The following is a 17,332-nucleotide window of genomic DNA, read 5'->3' as shown; positions in this document are numbered from 1 at the left end:
GCTTATTGCGCCATGACGGGAACTCCCATATTTGGATTTTTTGTTTGCTTTTCGTTTTCTCCCTGAAGCCTGACTGGATGCATTCTATCTCCCAAGCTTCATACTCAGCTCTCTACTCAGTGAGCCAATCTCTTCACAGGGTTAAAAGGGAAGGCCAGTTTTCCACCTGCTAGCTTTTCTGGCACACATTTGTAAGACAGCACCCGGCTTTTGTTCCCTTTCTTTCACAATTCCTTAAATGGCTCTTGCCCTAGATTGTGAGAGTCCAGCAGAGCAGCAGCTCAGGCTTCTGGGAAGTAAGTCTTTCAGGCTAATGGGTATGTGTATGGCCTGGAAATGGTCAGGTGGTAATTTTTAAATCTTCTCTTGCTTTAGTCTCATCTAATACCTGGCTTAGTAATCCCTGTATCTTGCTGAAACTGGGGTGGGGAAGGAAGGAGAAAGTATAATAAAGTTTTCTTGAAAGGATTGATCCCTGGAGTGTCTGAACATTGGGGTCACTTATACATGCTTTCTTTTGAACTTGATAGATGGCAAGGCCCCTAACGTCATGATCATTAAGTCATAGTATCTCATCCCGTGGAGAAAAGAGCTGACTTCTTCCCTGGGAATGCAACAGAATGGCTTGAATACATGGCCTGGCCTCAGACATTACATCACCACTCAACCTTTCTGTGTTGACATTATACGAATATAACAGAGGTGCAGGAATTTGCTGGGAAGTGTGCTCCAGGCTAGTGAGGCACCCTAGAAAGTTATAACTTTGCTTTAAAAAAAAAAAAAAAAGCAAAAACTCCATGCAGCCCTGATTAAGCTCTTGGGAGCCTAGCGTGCCATATGTTCCCCTTCAGCTTAAGTAAAGGCCTACTTTTAATAGAGGGAGATTCAACTCTTGGGTTCCATCCTTTGACTTGCTCTGTGTCTTTAGGCTAACTTTTTCTTCTTCTCCTTGTCTGTCTTTTATATCATGTATATTTAGCCCTTTAGCTTTTAAAGCAGTTTCATATCATATTAATCTTCCTAGCAACCTTTGGGTGTAGTTGGACAGGTTTCATCCCCATGTGAAACTAAGGTCTAGAGTAGTTTGAAACAGCAGATCTAATCAGTAGCAGAACCAGAACTAGACTTACTCCCTTGTCTATGATTGTACCTACCTTTTCCTGTAGGTGTGCTGCCACTTGTGTTATAGAGATAAAGTGATGATAGCCTTTTCCACAGGCTAGTGAGGGAGAGCGGAACACAGAATGCTGTGGCAGAGGAATTCCTTGTTGTATGTATTTTTTAGGTGAATATTTTAGTAGACTTTTATAAAGCGAAGGTAGCATGAAGATAACTTGTTTATTTGTAACTCTTTGAATCCTGAACCTCTTTGAAAGTATAAAATCTTTGAATATTCATTTAAGAAAAATGTACATATGTACATAGTTTTGCATGTAATATTAAGGCATTTGTGGAATTCCTAAAAACTAGGAGTTTCAGGTATTAGCAATCCTGTGTTAAGATTTTACTCATGGATTAAACCATATTCTGGTTCATTTACTGATAAAGAACTTAGAAAGCTTAAGAGGTTTTGGAGTATATGCAGACCTGCTAGATAATGGCTGGTTTAGGAGCAGATGGAATTGATGTGATCTGGTGACATGGTGTGGCAGTTCTCCTTTAATGTATAATTCCTGACTGGGAGGCTGGGCTGCCCTAGGAAATGGTAGATACTAATGATGGGAACAGTATAACCTACCCTACCTGCCCCATTCTCCTTATAGAATTTACTTTAAGTAGCTGTACCTCTTTCTGGGGAGGTGTCTTTAAAAAAAGAGAGAAGAGGAGGAGTTCCCATGTGGTGCAGTAAGTTCAGGACCTGGCATTGACAGTGCAGTGGATCAGATTGTGCTGTGGTGCAAGTTTGATCCATGGCACAGGAACTTCCACACACTGGGGGGCACAGCCACAAAAAAAGAAAAGAGAGAGAGTAAAGGGAAGTAATATTCCCTTCTGTGAAAGATTGGAGACCTTTGCTTGAATGAAGAATATAAATACTCATTTGCAGACTGAAATGAGTGATGCCATCTTTCCACTTCCTAGTCCCCACATACAAAAACTAAGGCCCGTAGAGGAGATACTGGCTGCTGAAGGCCATTTGTTGATGACCACTCATCTTAGACTTCCAAAAGAATTTTGCCAAAGATTGATCTTTAAGTAATCCAGACTGCTTTGTTACAAGCAGCTGTTGGAGATTTAGAGCATTTAAAATATTTTTCTTCCCTAATGATTATTTGACAATTACTGGGTGTCTTTATGGAACGTTCTTCTTTTTTTTCAGTCTCTTTTCTTTTCTTTGGAATGTTTCTTTATTAATAGATTTTTTCCTACTCAGAACTTATAAAGGGTAGTTATTTTAATAAACCAAAGAATTCCAGGAACCTAGCGAAACTGAAATGGCAAATGATTCAAAGAAGCAAAAATCATGTAACTTCACATGTAAAATAGTGTGTTGTTCTTTTTTTTTTTTTTTTTTGGTCTTTTTGCCTTTTCTAAGGCCACCCCCGAGGCATATGGAGGTTCCCAGGCAAGGGATCTAATTGGACCTGTAGCCGCCGGCCTACACCAGAGCCACAGCAACGCCAGATCTGAGCCCTGTCTGCAACCTACACCACAGCTCACAGCAACGCCGGATCCTTAGCCCACTGAGCAAGGCCAGGGATCGAACCTGCAACCTCATCGTTCCTAGTCGGATTCGTTAACCACTGAGCCATGATAGAAACTCCGTAAAATAGTGTTAATCTTATGGGTATGCATATGCTTTTATTGGACGCCAATGAAATTCTCTTTTCTCCTACCACAAATTAAATAAATAAACCTATGGCTTTGGCCATTTCCAAAGTAAAAATTTCCTGTTTGCTTTGGATAGTATTTGTGGCAGGCACTGGTTATAAATGATATGATCAAAGTTATTTTATATACCATTGGCAAATCTTTTTCTGAGAATAGTCTTGCAGTGAGCACATCACAAAATTGTTCAATCACATTTTTTTCCCTTCTATCAAAAGTCAAGGAGAAATAAGAGCTGTGTTTGATTTAAATGTTAAATAGCAGTTCTCTGCTGTTGCTGATCAAGGCTAGAAAGCCATCTGGTTTTGCTGTCCTAGTCAATACAGTTAATTAGACAGGCATGCCATTTATTGGAGAATAATTAATCAATTACTATGGAAGGAACCTTAGAAGAAACTGTGTAAATTGATCAGCACTCAGTGAACAGTAACTAAGTGATATGTCTCTTTCTCAGTCAACGGATATTGGGAATATCAGATATGCAAACACTCACTTTACACTTACACATACTCATACATGTACTTACAGAAGTAGGGGCAGAGAGATTGAGCAGAAAGAGATTCTCTGGGAGTTCCTGTCATGGAGCAGCAGAAACAAATCCAACTAGAAATCATGAGGTTGTGGGTTCAATCCCTGGCCTCACTCAGTGGGTTAAGGATCCGGCATTGCTGTGAGATGTGGTTTAGGTCGCAGATGTGGCTCCAATCTGGCATTGCTGTGGCTGTGGTGTAGGCTAGCAGCTGTAGCTCCGATTAGACCCCTAGCCTAGGAATCTCCGTGTGCTGCGGGTGTGGCCCTGAAAAGCCAAAAAAATAAAAAATAAAAAGAGAGAGAGAGATTCTCTGTTAACAAAGAACCTAAGACATGTTCTGGGGGTATATCGGGTGACCTGTTCCTCTTGCCTTCTAGAGCTTTGTCCTCGTTTTAATGTGGATTTTGAGTGGGTAGGAAAGGGGTATTCTTTTGGTTTATATTCATATTTCTAAACCCATTGAGGCTTTAAAATATAATTAGTAGGGAGTTATCTGTATTCCAAATTTGTCCCTTTTTTGGTTTGTTTAACCGTCTAGGTTTAAATAAATAGGAAAGGAGAAACCATTGCTTTGCTTGAAGGTAGCTAATAATTTTTTTCCCCAGTAACCTTCGATTTAGTATGCACTTTTGCTGTGGCAGGTCACATTTGGATCCTTCTTTGAACCGTCAAGTTATTAAAAATTTCTTGTGACTTAGGTCACTCTACAAAGATGGTCTTTATATTTAGAGGCGTGGCATTATCATGGGGTGCTCAGCTAGCAAGATGCCTTTGCACATGCAAAAAAGTCTTTCTTGAGAACATGCTCAATTTAAGAATGCTAAGAGGTAAAGAAAGGGGCTGAAGTTTTTGGAGGGGCCACTGGACATTAGAGCAGTTTGCCAGAGTATTAGTACCCCAGTCACTGTTTTCTCTAAAGGTTAATGGGTTGGCAGAGGAAGTGGGGCTTCTATTGCCTAGATTGTGGACTCTCTCAAACATTCTTCTCCTAGCCCGTTCTTTGCTCACATTATATATGGATAAAATCCTTTTCCTAATGGTAAGTCACATGAGGGTAGGGACATGGTCTTTTTGATCAATGCTATGCTCCTTTCCCTGGGACAATGCCCAACACATAGTAGACATTCAGCAAATGTTTGTTTAATGAATAAATGGATGAACTCATTTTTATTTCACTCTCCTACAGTCAGCAGTATCCTAAGCAGCCAACTTTTAATGTTGGAAAAGTCCCAGCAGACAATCATGAAATGCCGTAAATGAATTCCTCAGGGCAGTTTTGTGATTCCAGTGTGTGTGAACACTTAAACCATCTGACTAGACGGCAGTGGGTCCAGACCCCCTCCTTGGAAATCATCCTGAGCTGTTCCCTCGTGGTGGTTCCAAGAGGAAGAAAGGGTCAGAAGTTGACCTTATCCCTGAAAGGAAGCCTGTACATTGTATTCATTTTCTACGTATTTCTGGAGCTGTCATATTAAATCCAAGAGGCCTTAACTCTGTTGGAGTTTTTTTCCTTCTAAGGCAGTCTTCTGAGTCAGCGTTCTCTCTGGGAGTTCCCTTTTACCTTTTCATGGCTTTCCCTCATGAATAGTTGAACAAATAGGAAAACTCTAATCCTTCACAGTGAAAGAGTAAAACCTCTGATAAGCCCAGCTTCAGCTCTTTTTAAACATTGTTCGTTTAGTTGGGGGAAGGTATGAGGTGGGGAAAGGGTAACAGGAATTTTATTGTTTTATAGCCTCTTTTATTTTTTATTAAAAAATTTTTTTTCTTTGTCTTATGTCTTTTTAGGGCTGCACCCACGGCATATGGAGGTTCCCAGGCTAGGGGTCCAATTGGAGGTGTAGCTGCCAGCCTACACCACAGCCACAACAATGCCAGATCCAAGCCGTGTCTGCGACCTATACCGCAGCTCACAGCAACGCCAGATCCTTAACCCACTGAGCAAGGCCATAGAACCCGAAACCTCATGGTTCCTAGTTGGATTCGTTTCTGCTGCACCATGACGGGAATTCCCTAAAAAAATTTTAATAGGAATTCCTGCTGCTGGTGCAATAGGTTAAGAATCCAACAATAGCGGCTTGGGTGTCTGTGGGGCATGTTTTTGTTCCCCAGCCTGGTGCAGTGCATTAAGGATCCAGTGTTGCCACAGCTGCTGCTCAGATTAGCCCCTGACCCAAGAACTTCCATATGCTGCAGGTGCGACCACTAAAAAAAAAGAAAATTTAATAGTGTCTCATTTTAAATGTAGAGCATGAAATGACGAGATATTGAGTGATAAGTATATTTTATATATAAATTATTAGTGCCCAGTTCTTTTGTATTCTGTCTCCCCTCCCCCATTGTCTTAATTTGGGTTCATGTAGCTTATTAGGAAATATCAAAGGAGTAGAAAAGTGAGATGGGGAAAGGAAGGATTTAGCAAGCTACTACAGCTGTGGGCAATCGGGGTTTGATCCTGAGGGGAAAGGGTATGGAACACACTTCAGTGGGACAAGGCAGCTGGGATATTGATGTGCCAACTCCCTTGAGTCATTGCTTGAGCTTGCTCCCTAGGAATGTTGTTTCCTAGAGTAGCTTGCAGCCTCCCGGGCTTTGGAGAAACCCTTAGGCAAAGACATAAAGATACTGGCAGTTGGAGGTCAGGTATATTAAGCAGTAAGGCCTGAGGGACGTGAGCTGCGTATCAAGGAGTGAGTTACCCATGCTTCCTGTTTCTGTTAAAACAGTAGACTACAGAAGGTCTATAGCTTTCTCTTTGCTCTTTTGCCTTTTCTGCCTCATCTTTATCTGGGGGTGACTCAGGGCTCAGATCTGTCTTGCCTTGACTTTTGTGAATCACCAACCACCTTGTTTCTCATAATGGTACTCGGTGATCTTTGCTTAATGGCATGGTGGTTGTGTGCCTACATGTATACTTTCTACTTGATCTAAGTTCCTTGGGGACCTAGCTTATTACCTTGTTTATCTTTGTAGGCACCAGAGTGTCTGGCACACAAGTACTTGGTTTGCGTGTGATTAATGAATCCTCCCCCCCCAACTAGTAGCTAGTTTTGCCAAACTGGCTGTGAGAGAAAAGTCTTTGGATTCCTAAATTCCAGCTCCCTAACTTTAACCAAGATAGTATCCTAAAATTATGGGGAGTTACTGGACAGATTCTAAACCAGAGAATGAGAATTCATCTTTTTCTTTAAGTGTATAGTTTTTTGTTTGTTTATTTTTGTTTTTTTGCTTTTCAGGGTCACACCTGTGGCATATGGAAGTTCCCAGGCTAGGGCACGAATTGGAGCTGCAGCTGCCAGCCTACACCACAGCCACAGCAGCAGCAATGTGGGATCTGGGCCACATCTGTGACCTCTACAGCTCCCAGTGATGCCGGATCCTTAACCTACTGAGTGAACTCAGGGATCGAACCCACATCCTCATGGATACTAGTCAGGTTCGTAATCTACTGAGCCATAGTGGGAACTGCTAGTATTATAATATTAAGCACATTGACATTGTTGTGTAACCATCACTACCATCTATCTCAAAAGTTTTTCGTCTTGCAAAACTGAAACTCTTGTACCCATTAAACACTGACTCCCCTCCCTTCCCTGCCCCTAGCTCTTGGCAACCACCGTTCTACTTTCTGTCCTTGTGAATTTGACTACCCACTTAACTCTAGGAACTGCCTAAGTGGAATCATACAGTATTTGTCTGTTTATAATTTGCTTCTTTTACTTTGCATAGTGTTCAAGAGTCATCCATGTTGTAGCTTGTGTCAGAATTTCCTTCCTTTTTAAATCTGAATAACATTCCATTGTGTGTATACACTGCATTTTGTTTATACATTCGTCTACTGATGGACACTTGGGTTGCTTCCCTCTTTGGCTGTTGTGAATGATACTGCTATGAACATTGTTTTATAAATATCTCTTAGAGACCTTGCATTCGGTTCTTTCAGATATATACCCAGAGGTGAAATTGGTGAATCATATAATGATTTTATTTTTAATCTTTCGAGGCACTAGTCTCTGATTTTTTTGATAGTGGCCATCCAAATGACTTGGAGGTAGCATCTCATTATGGTTTTAATATGTATTTCTCTAATGATTAGTGATGTTGAACATCTTTTCATGTGCTTATTGATTATTTGTATCTAGCCATTATGTATTTCCTCTTTGAAGAATGTCTGTTCAAGTACTTTGCCCATTTTTTCTTTGTTTTTTTATTGTTGAGGAAACTTTTTAATTGAAGTGTAACATGATTAGTCTTTTCAGTTTCCTTGTTTTGAGCATACTTATGTAGTGACTTGTCAAGTAACCATGGGCCAGCAGCTTAGGGACTTTCAGCTCTGATCTGGTGGCCTCCACCATTCTTTCACAGAGTAATCATAGAATCTTAGAATTAAATGTGCCTCAGAGGGTGTTTTAGTCTGTTCTGGCTGCCATAACAAAATACCACAGATAGGTGGTTTATAAGCAGCAGTAATTTCTTTCTCACAGTTCTGGAGGCTGGAAGTCCAAGATCAAGACTGCACTGGTTGGGTTCCAGTGAAGGCCCTTTTCCCAGTTGCAGACTGCTGAATTCTCACGGTTTTCCCTATATGGTAGAGGTGAGCTAGGGAGCTCTTTTATAAGAGTCTGATCTTTTATAAGAGTGCTGACCCATTTATGAGGGCTGCACCATTAGGAAGACCCAGTCACCTCCCAAAGGTCTCACCACCTAATAGCATCACACTGGGCATTTGGATTTGAACATGGGAATTAGTTGGGGGTGGGGTGGGGGTGGGGGGGGATCCACAAACATTCAGACCATAGCATAGCAAGAGCCAACAGATGAGGAAACTCTACCACTACTTGTCCACTAGGCCCTGGGCCAAATCTTCCAGTCCCTGTGAATAGCATTTTCTTCATCTTTGAACATGTTCCTACAGTCATTTTAAAGACTGGTAAATGGAGTTCTCTTGTGGTGCGGTGGGTTAAGAATCCAGCACTGTTACTATAGTGGCTTGGGTCGCTTGGGAACTTCTGCATGCCGTGGGCACAGCCAAAAAAACCTGGTAAATTGATTTGTAATGATTATAGAGTATTTAGTAAAATATTTACACTAGGCATGAGATTATGTATATGTTGGACTTAACACTTTTTGGAATTGTTTGCAGTGTCATTTTCAAGTTAGAAATTTTCTGTAGAAAACTGCAGGCCTTTATTTTTCAAGGGAAATAAGCAGATTGGGCCAAAAGGCCGGAAGAAATGCTGACCTAAACTTAGAGTACTTTTGTTAAATCTTTGGAAATAAACAATCTCTCAGAATTGCTCACTGGTTGCTGTTAGACAATGTTCGACAATGTTTTTATGAGTCCTAATTAGAATAGATTTGGTTTGGTGTCTTATCTTTTTGAAGCAGTTTGAAGCTACCACCTAAAGGGGGATTGCTTATGGCTTTGGCACTAACTCATGGCTGGGTTGGCAGTGGCTTTCTGCTCTAAGACGTCAGATGGCAGCAGGGGAGTTCAGGATGCTCGGGCTTGAGTAAAAGATCTCTGGGAAGCTCCTGAATTTTTCCCCCCCACATTAAACATTTTTTTTTTTTAATTGTGGTGGAAGTATCCTTGTGGCCCAATGTGTTAAGGACCCAATGTTGCTGAGCTGTGGTTCAGGCTGCAGCTGTGGTGCAGGTTCAGTCCCTGGCCCATGAACTTCCTTGTGTCTTGGGTGTGCCCCCCCCCCGAAAATTGTAGTAAAATATATATAACATAAAACGTACCTTTTTTTTTTTTTTTTCCTGCCATGCCCACAGCATGTAGAAGTTTCTGGGCCAGGGATTGAACCCAAGCCACTGCAGTGACAACACCAGATTCTTAACCCACTGACCACAAGGGAACTACCATTATAACCATTTTTAAGTGTACAATTTCGTGGCATTAAGTACATTTAAAACGTTGTGTAACCATCACAACTGTCCATTTCCAGAACTTTTTCATCTTCCCAAACTGAAACTCTGTCTGTTAAACAGTGGCTCCCCATTTCTCCCTTCCTTAAGTGTTTGGCACCTACCATTCTGCATTCTGTCTCCATGAATTTGACCACTCTTCGTTCCCCATGTATGTCGAATCACACAATATTTTCTTTTTGTACCTGGCTTGTTTCACTTAGCATGTCTTCAAGATTCATCCATGTTGTAGCATGTATTAGAACTTCCTTTTTAAAAGCTGAATGATATTCCATTGTATGGATATATCACATTTTGTTTATCCATTCATCTTTTTATGGATATTTAGGTCGTTTCCACTTTCTGGCTATGGTGAGCATTCGTCTATAAACATTGGTGTGTAGATATCTCAAGTCCATGCTTTCAATTCTTTTATACATACCTAGGAGTGGAATTTCTGGGTTGTGTGGTCATTCTGGGTTGTGTGGTTGTTTAACTTTTTACCGTGTTCCCCAGTGGCTGTACCATTATGTAGTTCCACTGGCAGTGCACGAGAGTGCCAGTAGTTTCTCCACATTCTCATCAACACTTTTTTTGTTTGTTTGTTTTTAACACTTTAAGACAAGGTAACTCCAAAATATCTTTTTGTTGTTGTTGATCTTTTTAGGACCACACGCAAGGCATATGGAAGTTCCCAGGCTAAGGGCCAAATCGAAGCTACAGCTGCTGGCCTACACCACAGTCACATCAGTGTGAGATCTGAACCACGTCTGCAACCTACACCGCAGCTCGTGGCAATGCCAGATCCTTAACCCAATGAGTGAGACCAGGGATCAAACCCTCATCCTCATGGATACTAGTTGTGTTTGTCTCCACTGAGCCACATCGAGAACTCCAAACACTTGTCTTCTGTTTCTTTGCTTTTGGGAATTGCTGTCCTAATGGGTGTGAAGTGGTATCTCATTATGGTTTTCATTTTCATTTCCCTAATGTTTCCTAATGTGATGTTAAGCATCTTTTCATGTCATTGGCCATTTGTATCATTTGCCAATTACCATCAAATTGTTTGTTGTTGAGTTTTAGTCAAAGAGGCTTTTGCTTTGCAAATACTTTTTTTTGGGGCGGGGGGGGGAGACACGTGCAGCATGTGGAGGAGGTTCCTGGGCCAGGGATCAAACCCACGCCATAGGAGTGACAACACTAGGTCAATCTTTAACCCGCTAGGCCACCAGGGAACTGCTGATTTACAGATACTTTTAAGAGAGTATTTGCTATGTGGTACCTTATGGATATATGTTCATTCATCTTTTTTTTTTTTTTTTTTTAAAGAAATCTTTCCCTGAGTTCCTGCTCTGGCACAACAGGATAGGTGTCATCACTGGAGCGCTGGGATGCAGGTTCCATCCCTGGCCCAGTGCAGTGGGTTGAGGATCCCATGTTGCCGAAGCTGTGGCATAGGTTCCTGGCCCAGGAACTCCATATGCTGCAAAGCAGCCAGAAAAGAAAACAAAACAAAATAAAACTTTCTCTGTATAGATAAATAGGTGGAGAGATATAGATATGTAATCAATCAGTACATAAGTAATAAATAGATTTTTTTTTTTTTTTTGGTCTCAACAGTACATCCTTTCAGGCTCTGATGACTTCAACCTGTACATGTGGAGAATTCCTGCAGATCCAGAAGCAGGTGAGTACATCTCTGTGTGAACCTGCTGCTAATGTTGGCTTTGCTAATAACCTTTGGCATGCTGTGAAAGGACAGATCTGTAGCAATAGAGCGAAATATTTCTCTTTTAATATAAAAAGTTTATTGGGAAAATGACCAAAGAAAATTTTAAAGTAAAAATTAGCCAGATTTAACTATAACCTTCATGCATAATCTTATCTGACATAATGGTACTCAGGTTTTTTTCCGTCTAAGAACTTTTCTATAGGCTTCATAGGTCTTCTTTATGTCCATCTTCCTCTCTCCTACTTCACACTTGGAATATTTTTTACCTTGCCTTTTATATGCTTTACCTTTACTATCCACGTGCACATTCCTGCCTGATACTCTAAAAACAGTTGGTAGGGCTTCTGCCTTTCCTTGGCTCTCTCTGGTGGTGTTAATTAAGGGGAAACTTTTTTTTTTTTTTTTTTTTTTTTTTTTTTGATGGTCAGATTTACTCCCTGTGGTTTGGGTGGCCCCAGGGAGTCAGAGAAATTAGGAAGAAATATTTCTGCGCTTTCCTAGATGTACTCTGGAAAAAAAAAGTCTTCAGCTTTCCATATATTTGGATCTAGGCCACTTGAGCTTTCAAACAGCATGTATCATTCTTCATTCTTGATAGTAGTGTCCTCACATGCTCAGATGAGTGTTACATTAGTTGCTTCCTACTGGTAGAAAAATGTCTATTTTTTATTCTTAGGACAGCTCAATACAGCCATCTGCTCCAGGTGATACATGGCATCAAACTGGAAAATGGCCATGAGGAAAGTAATAGAGGACTGTGTCAATGATATTACACAAAGGGTACCTAGTGCTCAGAGTTTAGAGAAGCTGCTGGCTTGCCTATTGATGACTTAACAATATTGTTACCAAATATCTGCCTTTCAAAATGTAAGGCTTACTTTTGGAAACTATTCTGTTGTTGTGGTCTGGTTACTAAACAAGTTGCAAAAGGCTTTTTTCCCCTTCTGGGATTTGGAAAACATGAGTGAAGCATCTTATCTTTGAAGCACAACCAGACAGGACAGCCGCAGTCTATCTGAACAAAAAGTCACGTTCTAGCACGAGAGACAGTTCTGTCTTAAGTCTCCCGTACCCATAGATCCTAGATTGATTAGCTGAGAAATAATATTTGGGCTTAATAGTGTATTTTACATTAAAAAGCTTTTAATCAGTGTGACTTTTAAAATAGAAAATGGATTATCTCTCTTCCCCAGGACTGTTCTCTGGAATCTTTTTCATGATTGCCTAAAGAGAGAAGGGGAAAGAATTAGCAGTAGTATTGGATATTTTTTTTCACTCCTCTGCTCGTTTCTATACTGGCTTGAGGGTGTAGGACTTTGTTGGGCTACTTTATAAGCAGATGGTTATGCAGTCTCTGGTTTGGCAGGGACCCTAGTAGTTGATTTAGGATTCCAGTATTAAAATTGGGAAATTGGGAGTTCCCGTCGTGGCTCAGTGGAAACAAATCACCATGAGGTTGTAGGTTCGATCCCTGGCCTCGCTCAGTGTGTTAAGGATCAAGCGTCGCCGTGGCTCGGATCTGGCGTTGCTGTGGCAGTGGCGTAGGCTGGCAGCAACAGCCCCTATCAGACCCTTAGCCTGGGAACCTCCATGTGCCGTGGGTTCAGCCCTAAAAAAAAGACAAAAGACAAAAAAAAAAAAAAAAAAAGCAAAACCCGGGAAATTGGTGCCTGGACTTTCCAAGGATTGTATAGACACAACTGGTTGAAAGGAATCCCTTTCCAGATTCTCAAATTCCATATGTATTCTTTGACATATTCCTAAGAAGTTACTCGTTCTCCTTTCCCACCTCCCCCTTTCCCTTTGTCCTTCTCCCACTTTACAAAAAACAAACAAACAAAAAACACCAGAAAATCAAAAATAACCCACAAATTTCTAACCATTTGAACCTTGGCATGGTGCATTGCTCTTAAGGTATTAAAAACACCTCCACGGTGCCCCAAACAGAAATATCCTTTAATCATAATGGCTATAACCTAACCCCCCCTTATTTTCTCCCTTTTCGTCTTAGGCACTTATAATAAATTGCTTCTTTTTATAGTAATTGGTTTTTATAAAACATTAAAAGTATGTTTTTTAATATTGAAGTATAATTTGCAATGTGTTAGTTTCAAGTGTATAGAAAAGTGATTCAGTTATAAATCTCTGTGTGTGTGTATATATTCTTTTTCAGATTTTTTCCACTACAGGTTATTACAAGATATTGAGTATAGTTCCCTATGTTACACAGTAGGTCCTTCTTTATATGTAGTAGTGTGTATATGTTAATCCCAAACTCCTAATTTATCTCCCTCCCCAAAAGTATATTTGTTTTGATTAATTGTGTTCCAGTAATAATTGTAACAGTAACTCAAATCCAAGACAAAAAATTTGACACTTAGAGCCTTCTGGTCACAGTAAAGAAAAATTTAACTCCAGTTGGCACCCCCAGGCCTCTGTTTGTGTGGGGATGGGGCGGTTTCCTGGCCATGCGTGCTTTGGGGAAGAGTGTGATGGTGCATTGCTCTTTATACAGCCTTTCAGCTCATCCTCTTTTCAGCCCTGTCTGTCCGTCAGAGATATTTAGCCCCTCTATTTTTTTTTTTTGGTATTTTTTTTTAATAATAGATGATATACAGTGTTCTGACAATTTCTGCTGTACAGCAAAGTGACCCAGTTATACATATATATATATATACATTTTTTTTTTCTTTTTAGGGCCACACCTGCAGCATATGGAAGTTCCTGAGCTGGGGTCAAATTGCCACAGCCACAGCAATGCCGGATCCAAGCTGAGTCTGCTACCTACAATCACAGCTCGTGCCAACACCAGATCCTTAACTCACTGAGCAAGGCCAGGAGTTGAACTTGCATCCACATGGATGCTAGTCAGGAACTCCCTACATTCTTTTTCTCATATTCAATCATGTTCTATCACAAGTTATTGGATATAGTTCCCTGAGCTATGCCGCATTGCTTATCCATTCTAAATATAACAATTTGCATCTACTAACCCCAAACTCCCAATCCATCCCATTCCTTCCCCCTCCCCCTTGGCAACCCAAATCTATTCTCTGTGTCTATAGCACCTCTAATTTTTATATGTAATGTCTATTTTTAGATGTTGGCAATAAATATTTTTAAAATATTTAGTAAGGTTCAGCAAGTTAAACAATAACGTAAGAAGGGCTAGATGCAGAGTTCCCATCGTGGCTCAGTGGTTAACAAACCCGACTAGTATCCATAGGACAAGGGTTTGATCCCTGGCCTCGATCAGTGGGTAAGGATCCAACATTGCCATGAGCTGTGGTGTAGGTTGCAGACACGGCTCAAATCTGGCGTTGCTGTATCTGGGGCATAGGCCGGCAGCTGTAGCTCCAGTTGGACTCCTAGCCTGGGAACCTCCGTATGCTACAGGAGTGGCCCTAAAAGACAAAAATAAATAAAAAATAAAAGATAATCATAAAAAAATAACTAAATAAATAGAAGTTGCACCCCTCCCCCCAAAAAAAGGGCTAGATGCCTTTTTGGGTTCTAGCTTTGAATGCTTAGATGACAAAAAGTCTATCTGGAAATTCCTACTAATCCTCTGCCTCTGACTTAAATCTGGAATAAGGCTGAGCTTACTGTCTGTTCATCCCAGTTGAAATTAAGATACTGAGGCTGGCTAATATGGGGAAGCTAGCTTGCTATTACATGCCTTAATGGCATAATCAGATGACAAGCAATCAGCATTTATTGAATGCCTGTTGTGTGCTTCTCAGTGCATGCCAAATGCTGAGAAAACTAAATGGAGAACAGTCCTGAGTGTGAGCCAAAAGCAAGGGCATCTGTTTCTTCTCTACTCTCCTGTTCAGAAAGATAGACCATCACTGCGGAAAGTTTTTTGCTACATGAATTCCAAAGGGAAGAAATTTATTTATTATATAAACAGTACAGAATTAGCCAGTATGCTAATTAAGTAATTCTCATATGGCTTCCTAGTGGGCGGAGGAAATCATTTCTAAATGTAAGACCTAATATCCACAGTAAATTTTGCTATCTGGAAGATTAGGCTCAACTTCTTAGTTAATGTCCAGTAACAACTCATTTCTAAAAGCCTCTTTAAAAATCAGAGGAAGAAATAGAACTGGGAATTTTGCTACACCAAAGAAAAAGCCCATCAGAATATGTTTTACACCTCTGAAGTATGTAGGAAGAGCATCTGTTTTTATGTGATAATTCTGAAGATAAAATAAACAGATTGGCAGTTATATATGGAGCCACTGTGGTATATTGGAAGAGCATCAGGCTTAAAATCATACCTGTATTCAAGTCCTGTGATGCCAGTAACTAACTGATTGAGTGATTCTAGGCAGGTTATGTAACATCAGTTGTCTGAGCCTCAGTTTCTTCTATAGAATTGCCACTCCCATCCCCTGCCCTACCACCTCATATCATGGAATGATTTAACAGTCTTGGATGCTTTCTGAAAACTATGTGCTGTCAAATGTAAGACATTGCTATCTGTAAGATCAATGCTCATAGATTTGTAATTTCCAAAGCGTTTGCTTCCTAGTAACTCGGGTAATAAGAGTAATGGATTTGACAACAGGTGGCAGAGATGAATGTCTCCTGAAAATATTCATAGTGCTTTCTCCTTCCCTTTTCCCTAATTCTTGGGGAAGGTGTTAGGGTTTTCACTGACAGTTGTTTTCTCTGAGGTTGCTCTCTACACTAACACCTTAGTTTTATGGAAAGAAGTATAATATAATAGAATTAGTAGGCCTGATGCATTCCTGATGCATTTGTCTTCTGGTTGGAGGCTCTGGAAAAATTGTTTAACCTTGCCAGACTTTCATTTCTTCATCTGTAAAATAATAATATTAACAATACAAGCAACACCAACAGTGAAAACAATATCTACCTTCTTAGGGATATTGCAAGGGTACTCAGTAGCTACTAAATGTTGCTGTAACTCATTAAAAAAGTTTTCTTGGAGTTCCCGTTGTGGCTCAAGAGTAACGAGTCTGACTAGTATCCATGAGGATGCAGGTTTGATCCCTGGCCTCACTTAGTGGGTTAAGGATCCAGTGTTGCCATGAGCTGTGGTGTGGGTCACAAATGCAGCTCGGATCCCAGTTGCTATGGCTGTGCTAAGGCTGGCAGCTGTAGCTCTGATTTGACCCCTAGCCCGGGAACCTCCTTTTTTATGCCACAGGTGTGGCCCTAAAAAAAAGACAAAAAATAAAAAAGCTTTCTCCCGTGTAACTTTCGTCTGAAAAACTCCTTAGAGACAGGACATGGTCCTCATCTGGTGCCCTCCTGAATGGTCAGTTGAGTTTTTCTTGCATGAAGGCTGCCCTTGACTAATCAGTAGTTTAAGAGCGGGGAAGTTACATGACAAATTTTTCCCTGAATGGAGGGGAAAAACATGCAGCTTCACTGCCAAGTCACTGCAGCCACCCCCACTGCCAGTGGGCTCACGAAGTAGGCTGGAAACAGCTGCGAATGCACTTCCGTGGGCCTGCATATGTGTGCGCTCTCTGTTTCTCCTCCATTTTCTAGACATTCATTTATTCTCAGTGAGTTAGGCCTGAGCATCTGCTTTTTCCTCCCATGTAACTGGAAGAACAACTGTTTTTAATTGGTCACAAGTAGTTGGTTGCAGACACATATGAAGTACAGATGATGAAAGAAGAACTGAGGATAATTGTCTTTTTTGTGCAATTAAGTGTTGCTATCTGGAGCTCTTTGAGCTTTACTGACAGCACTGGCTATCCCCATCTGGCTTTTCTTAACTCTTAAATGGTTACATGATCCCCAGGAGGTAGCCACTGCTCTCTCTGTATTGTCAGTACCCTAACTGTATTTTTCTTTATGGTTTGAAACTTGGAGCCCTGGAAATATTGTTTACTTGGGCCTTTTGGGATTACTAAGAGGTTGTTTGGACAACTTTTTTATATATATGGAGGGAAAGAACTAGTCCTTTGCCCCTCACAGTACCTCTTAATTCTACCACTGGAGTCAGAAATGAAATAGCTAATTGTCTGAACAGGTACTTACCAAACCTCATTTTGGTAGATAGTAGCTTTCTCCCTCAAGCCTTGTTCCAGAGAAAATAATGAGATTTACTTTAATGTGTTCACTTAGTTGAGTATCCTTAGATAAGACATTATGCCCATCTTATGGGTGATTGAAAGATAAATACTTTCTTGCCCTCTAGGAACTTCCAATCTAAGAGGGATGAGAAAAGGCTATTTGTGTGCACACTAAATTTAAAAATGGGTTTCTGGAGTTCCTGCTGTCATGCCACGGGATCAATGGCGTCTTAGGAGCACTAGGATGTGGGTTTGATCCCTGGCCTG

The 17,332-nt window shown here is 40.7% G+C and overlaps 1 protein-coding gene across 6 annotated transcripts in view; it reads left to right on the top strand.

Annotated features, from left to right (window-relative positions):
• DCAF5 (DDB1 and CUL4 associated factor 5) overlaps positions 1-17,332 on the top strand; it is a 93,794-nt gene that overhangs the window by 59,654 nt on the left and 16,808 nt on the right. For all 6 annotated transcript variants that reach the window (XM_084969544.1, XM_021099399.2, XM_021099398.2 and 3 more), the window contains one exon: positions 10,895-10,961. In XM_084969544.1, the coding sequence (XP_084825670.1) occupies positions 10,895-10,961 (67 nt within the window). The remainder of the gene's footprint in view (positions 1-10,894; positions 10,962-17,332) is intronic.

The sequence above is a fragment of the Sus scrofa genome, chromosome 7 (assembly GCF_054392235.1).
Source record: "Sus scrofa isolate SSC_HxYL_T2T_F1_AM1 chromosome 7, Sscrofa_HxYL_maternal_Yorkshire_Landrace_v2.0, whole genome shotgun sequence".
NCBI classification, from domain to species: domain Eukaryota; kingdom Metazoa; phylum Chordata; class Mammalia; order Artiodactyla; family Suidae; genus Sus; species Sus scrofa.
The sequence above is the reverse complement of the archived record's forward strand: the minus strand, read 5'-3'. Positions and strand labels throughout refer to the sequence as shown.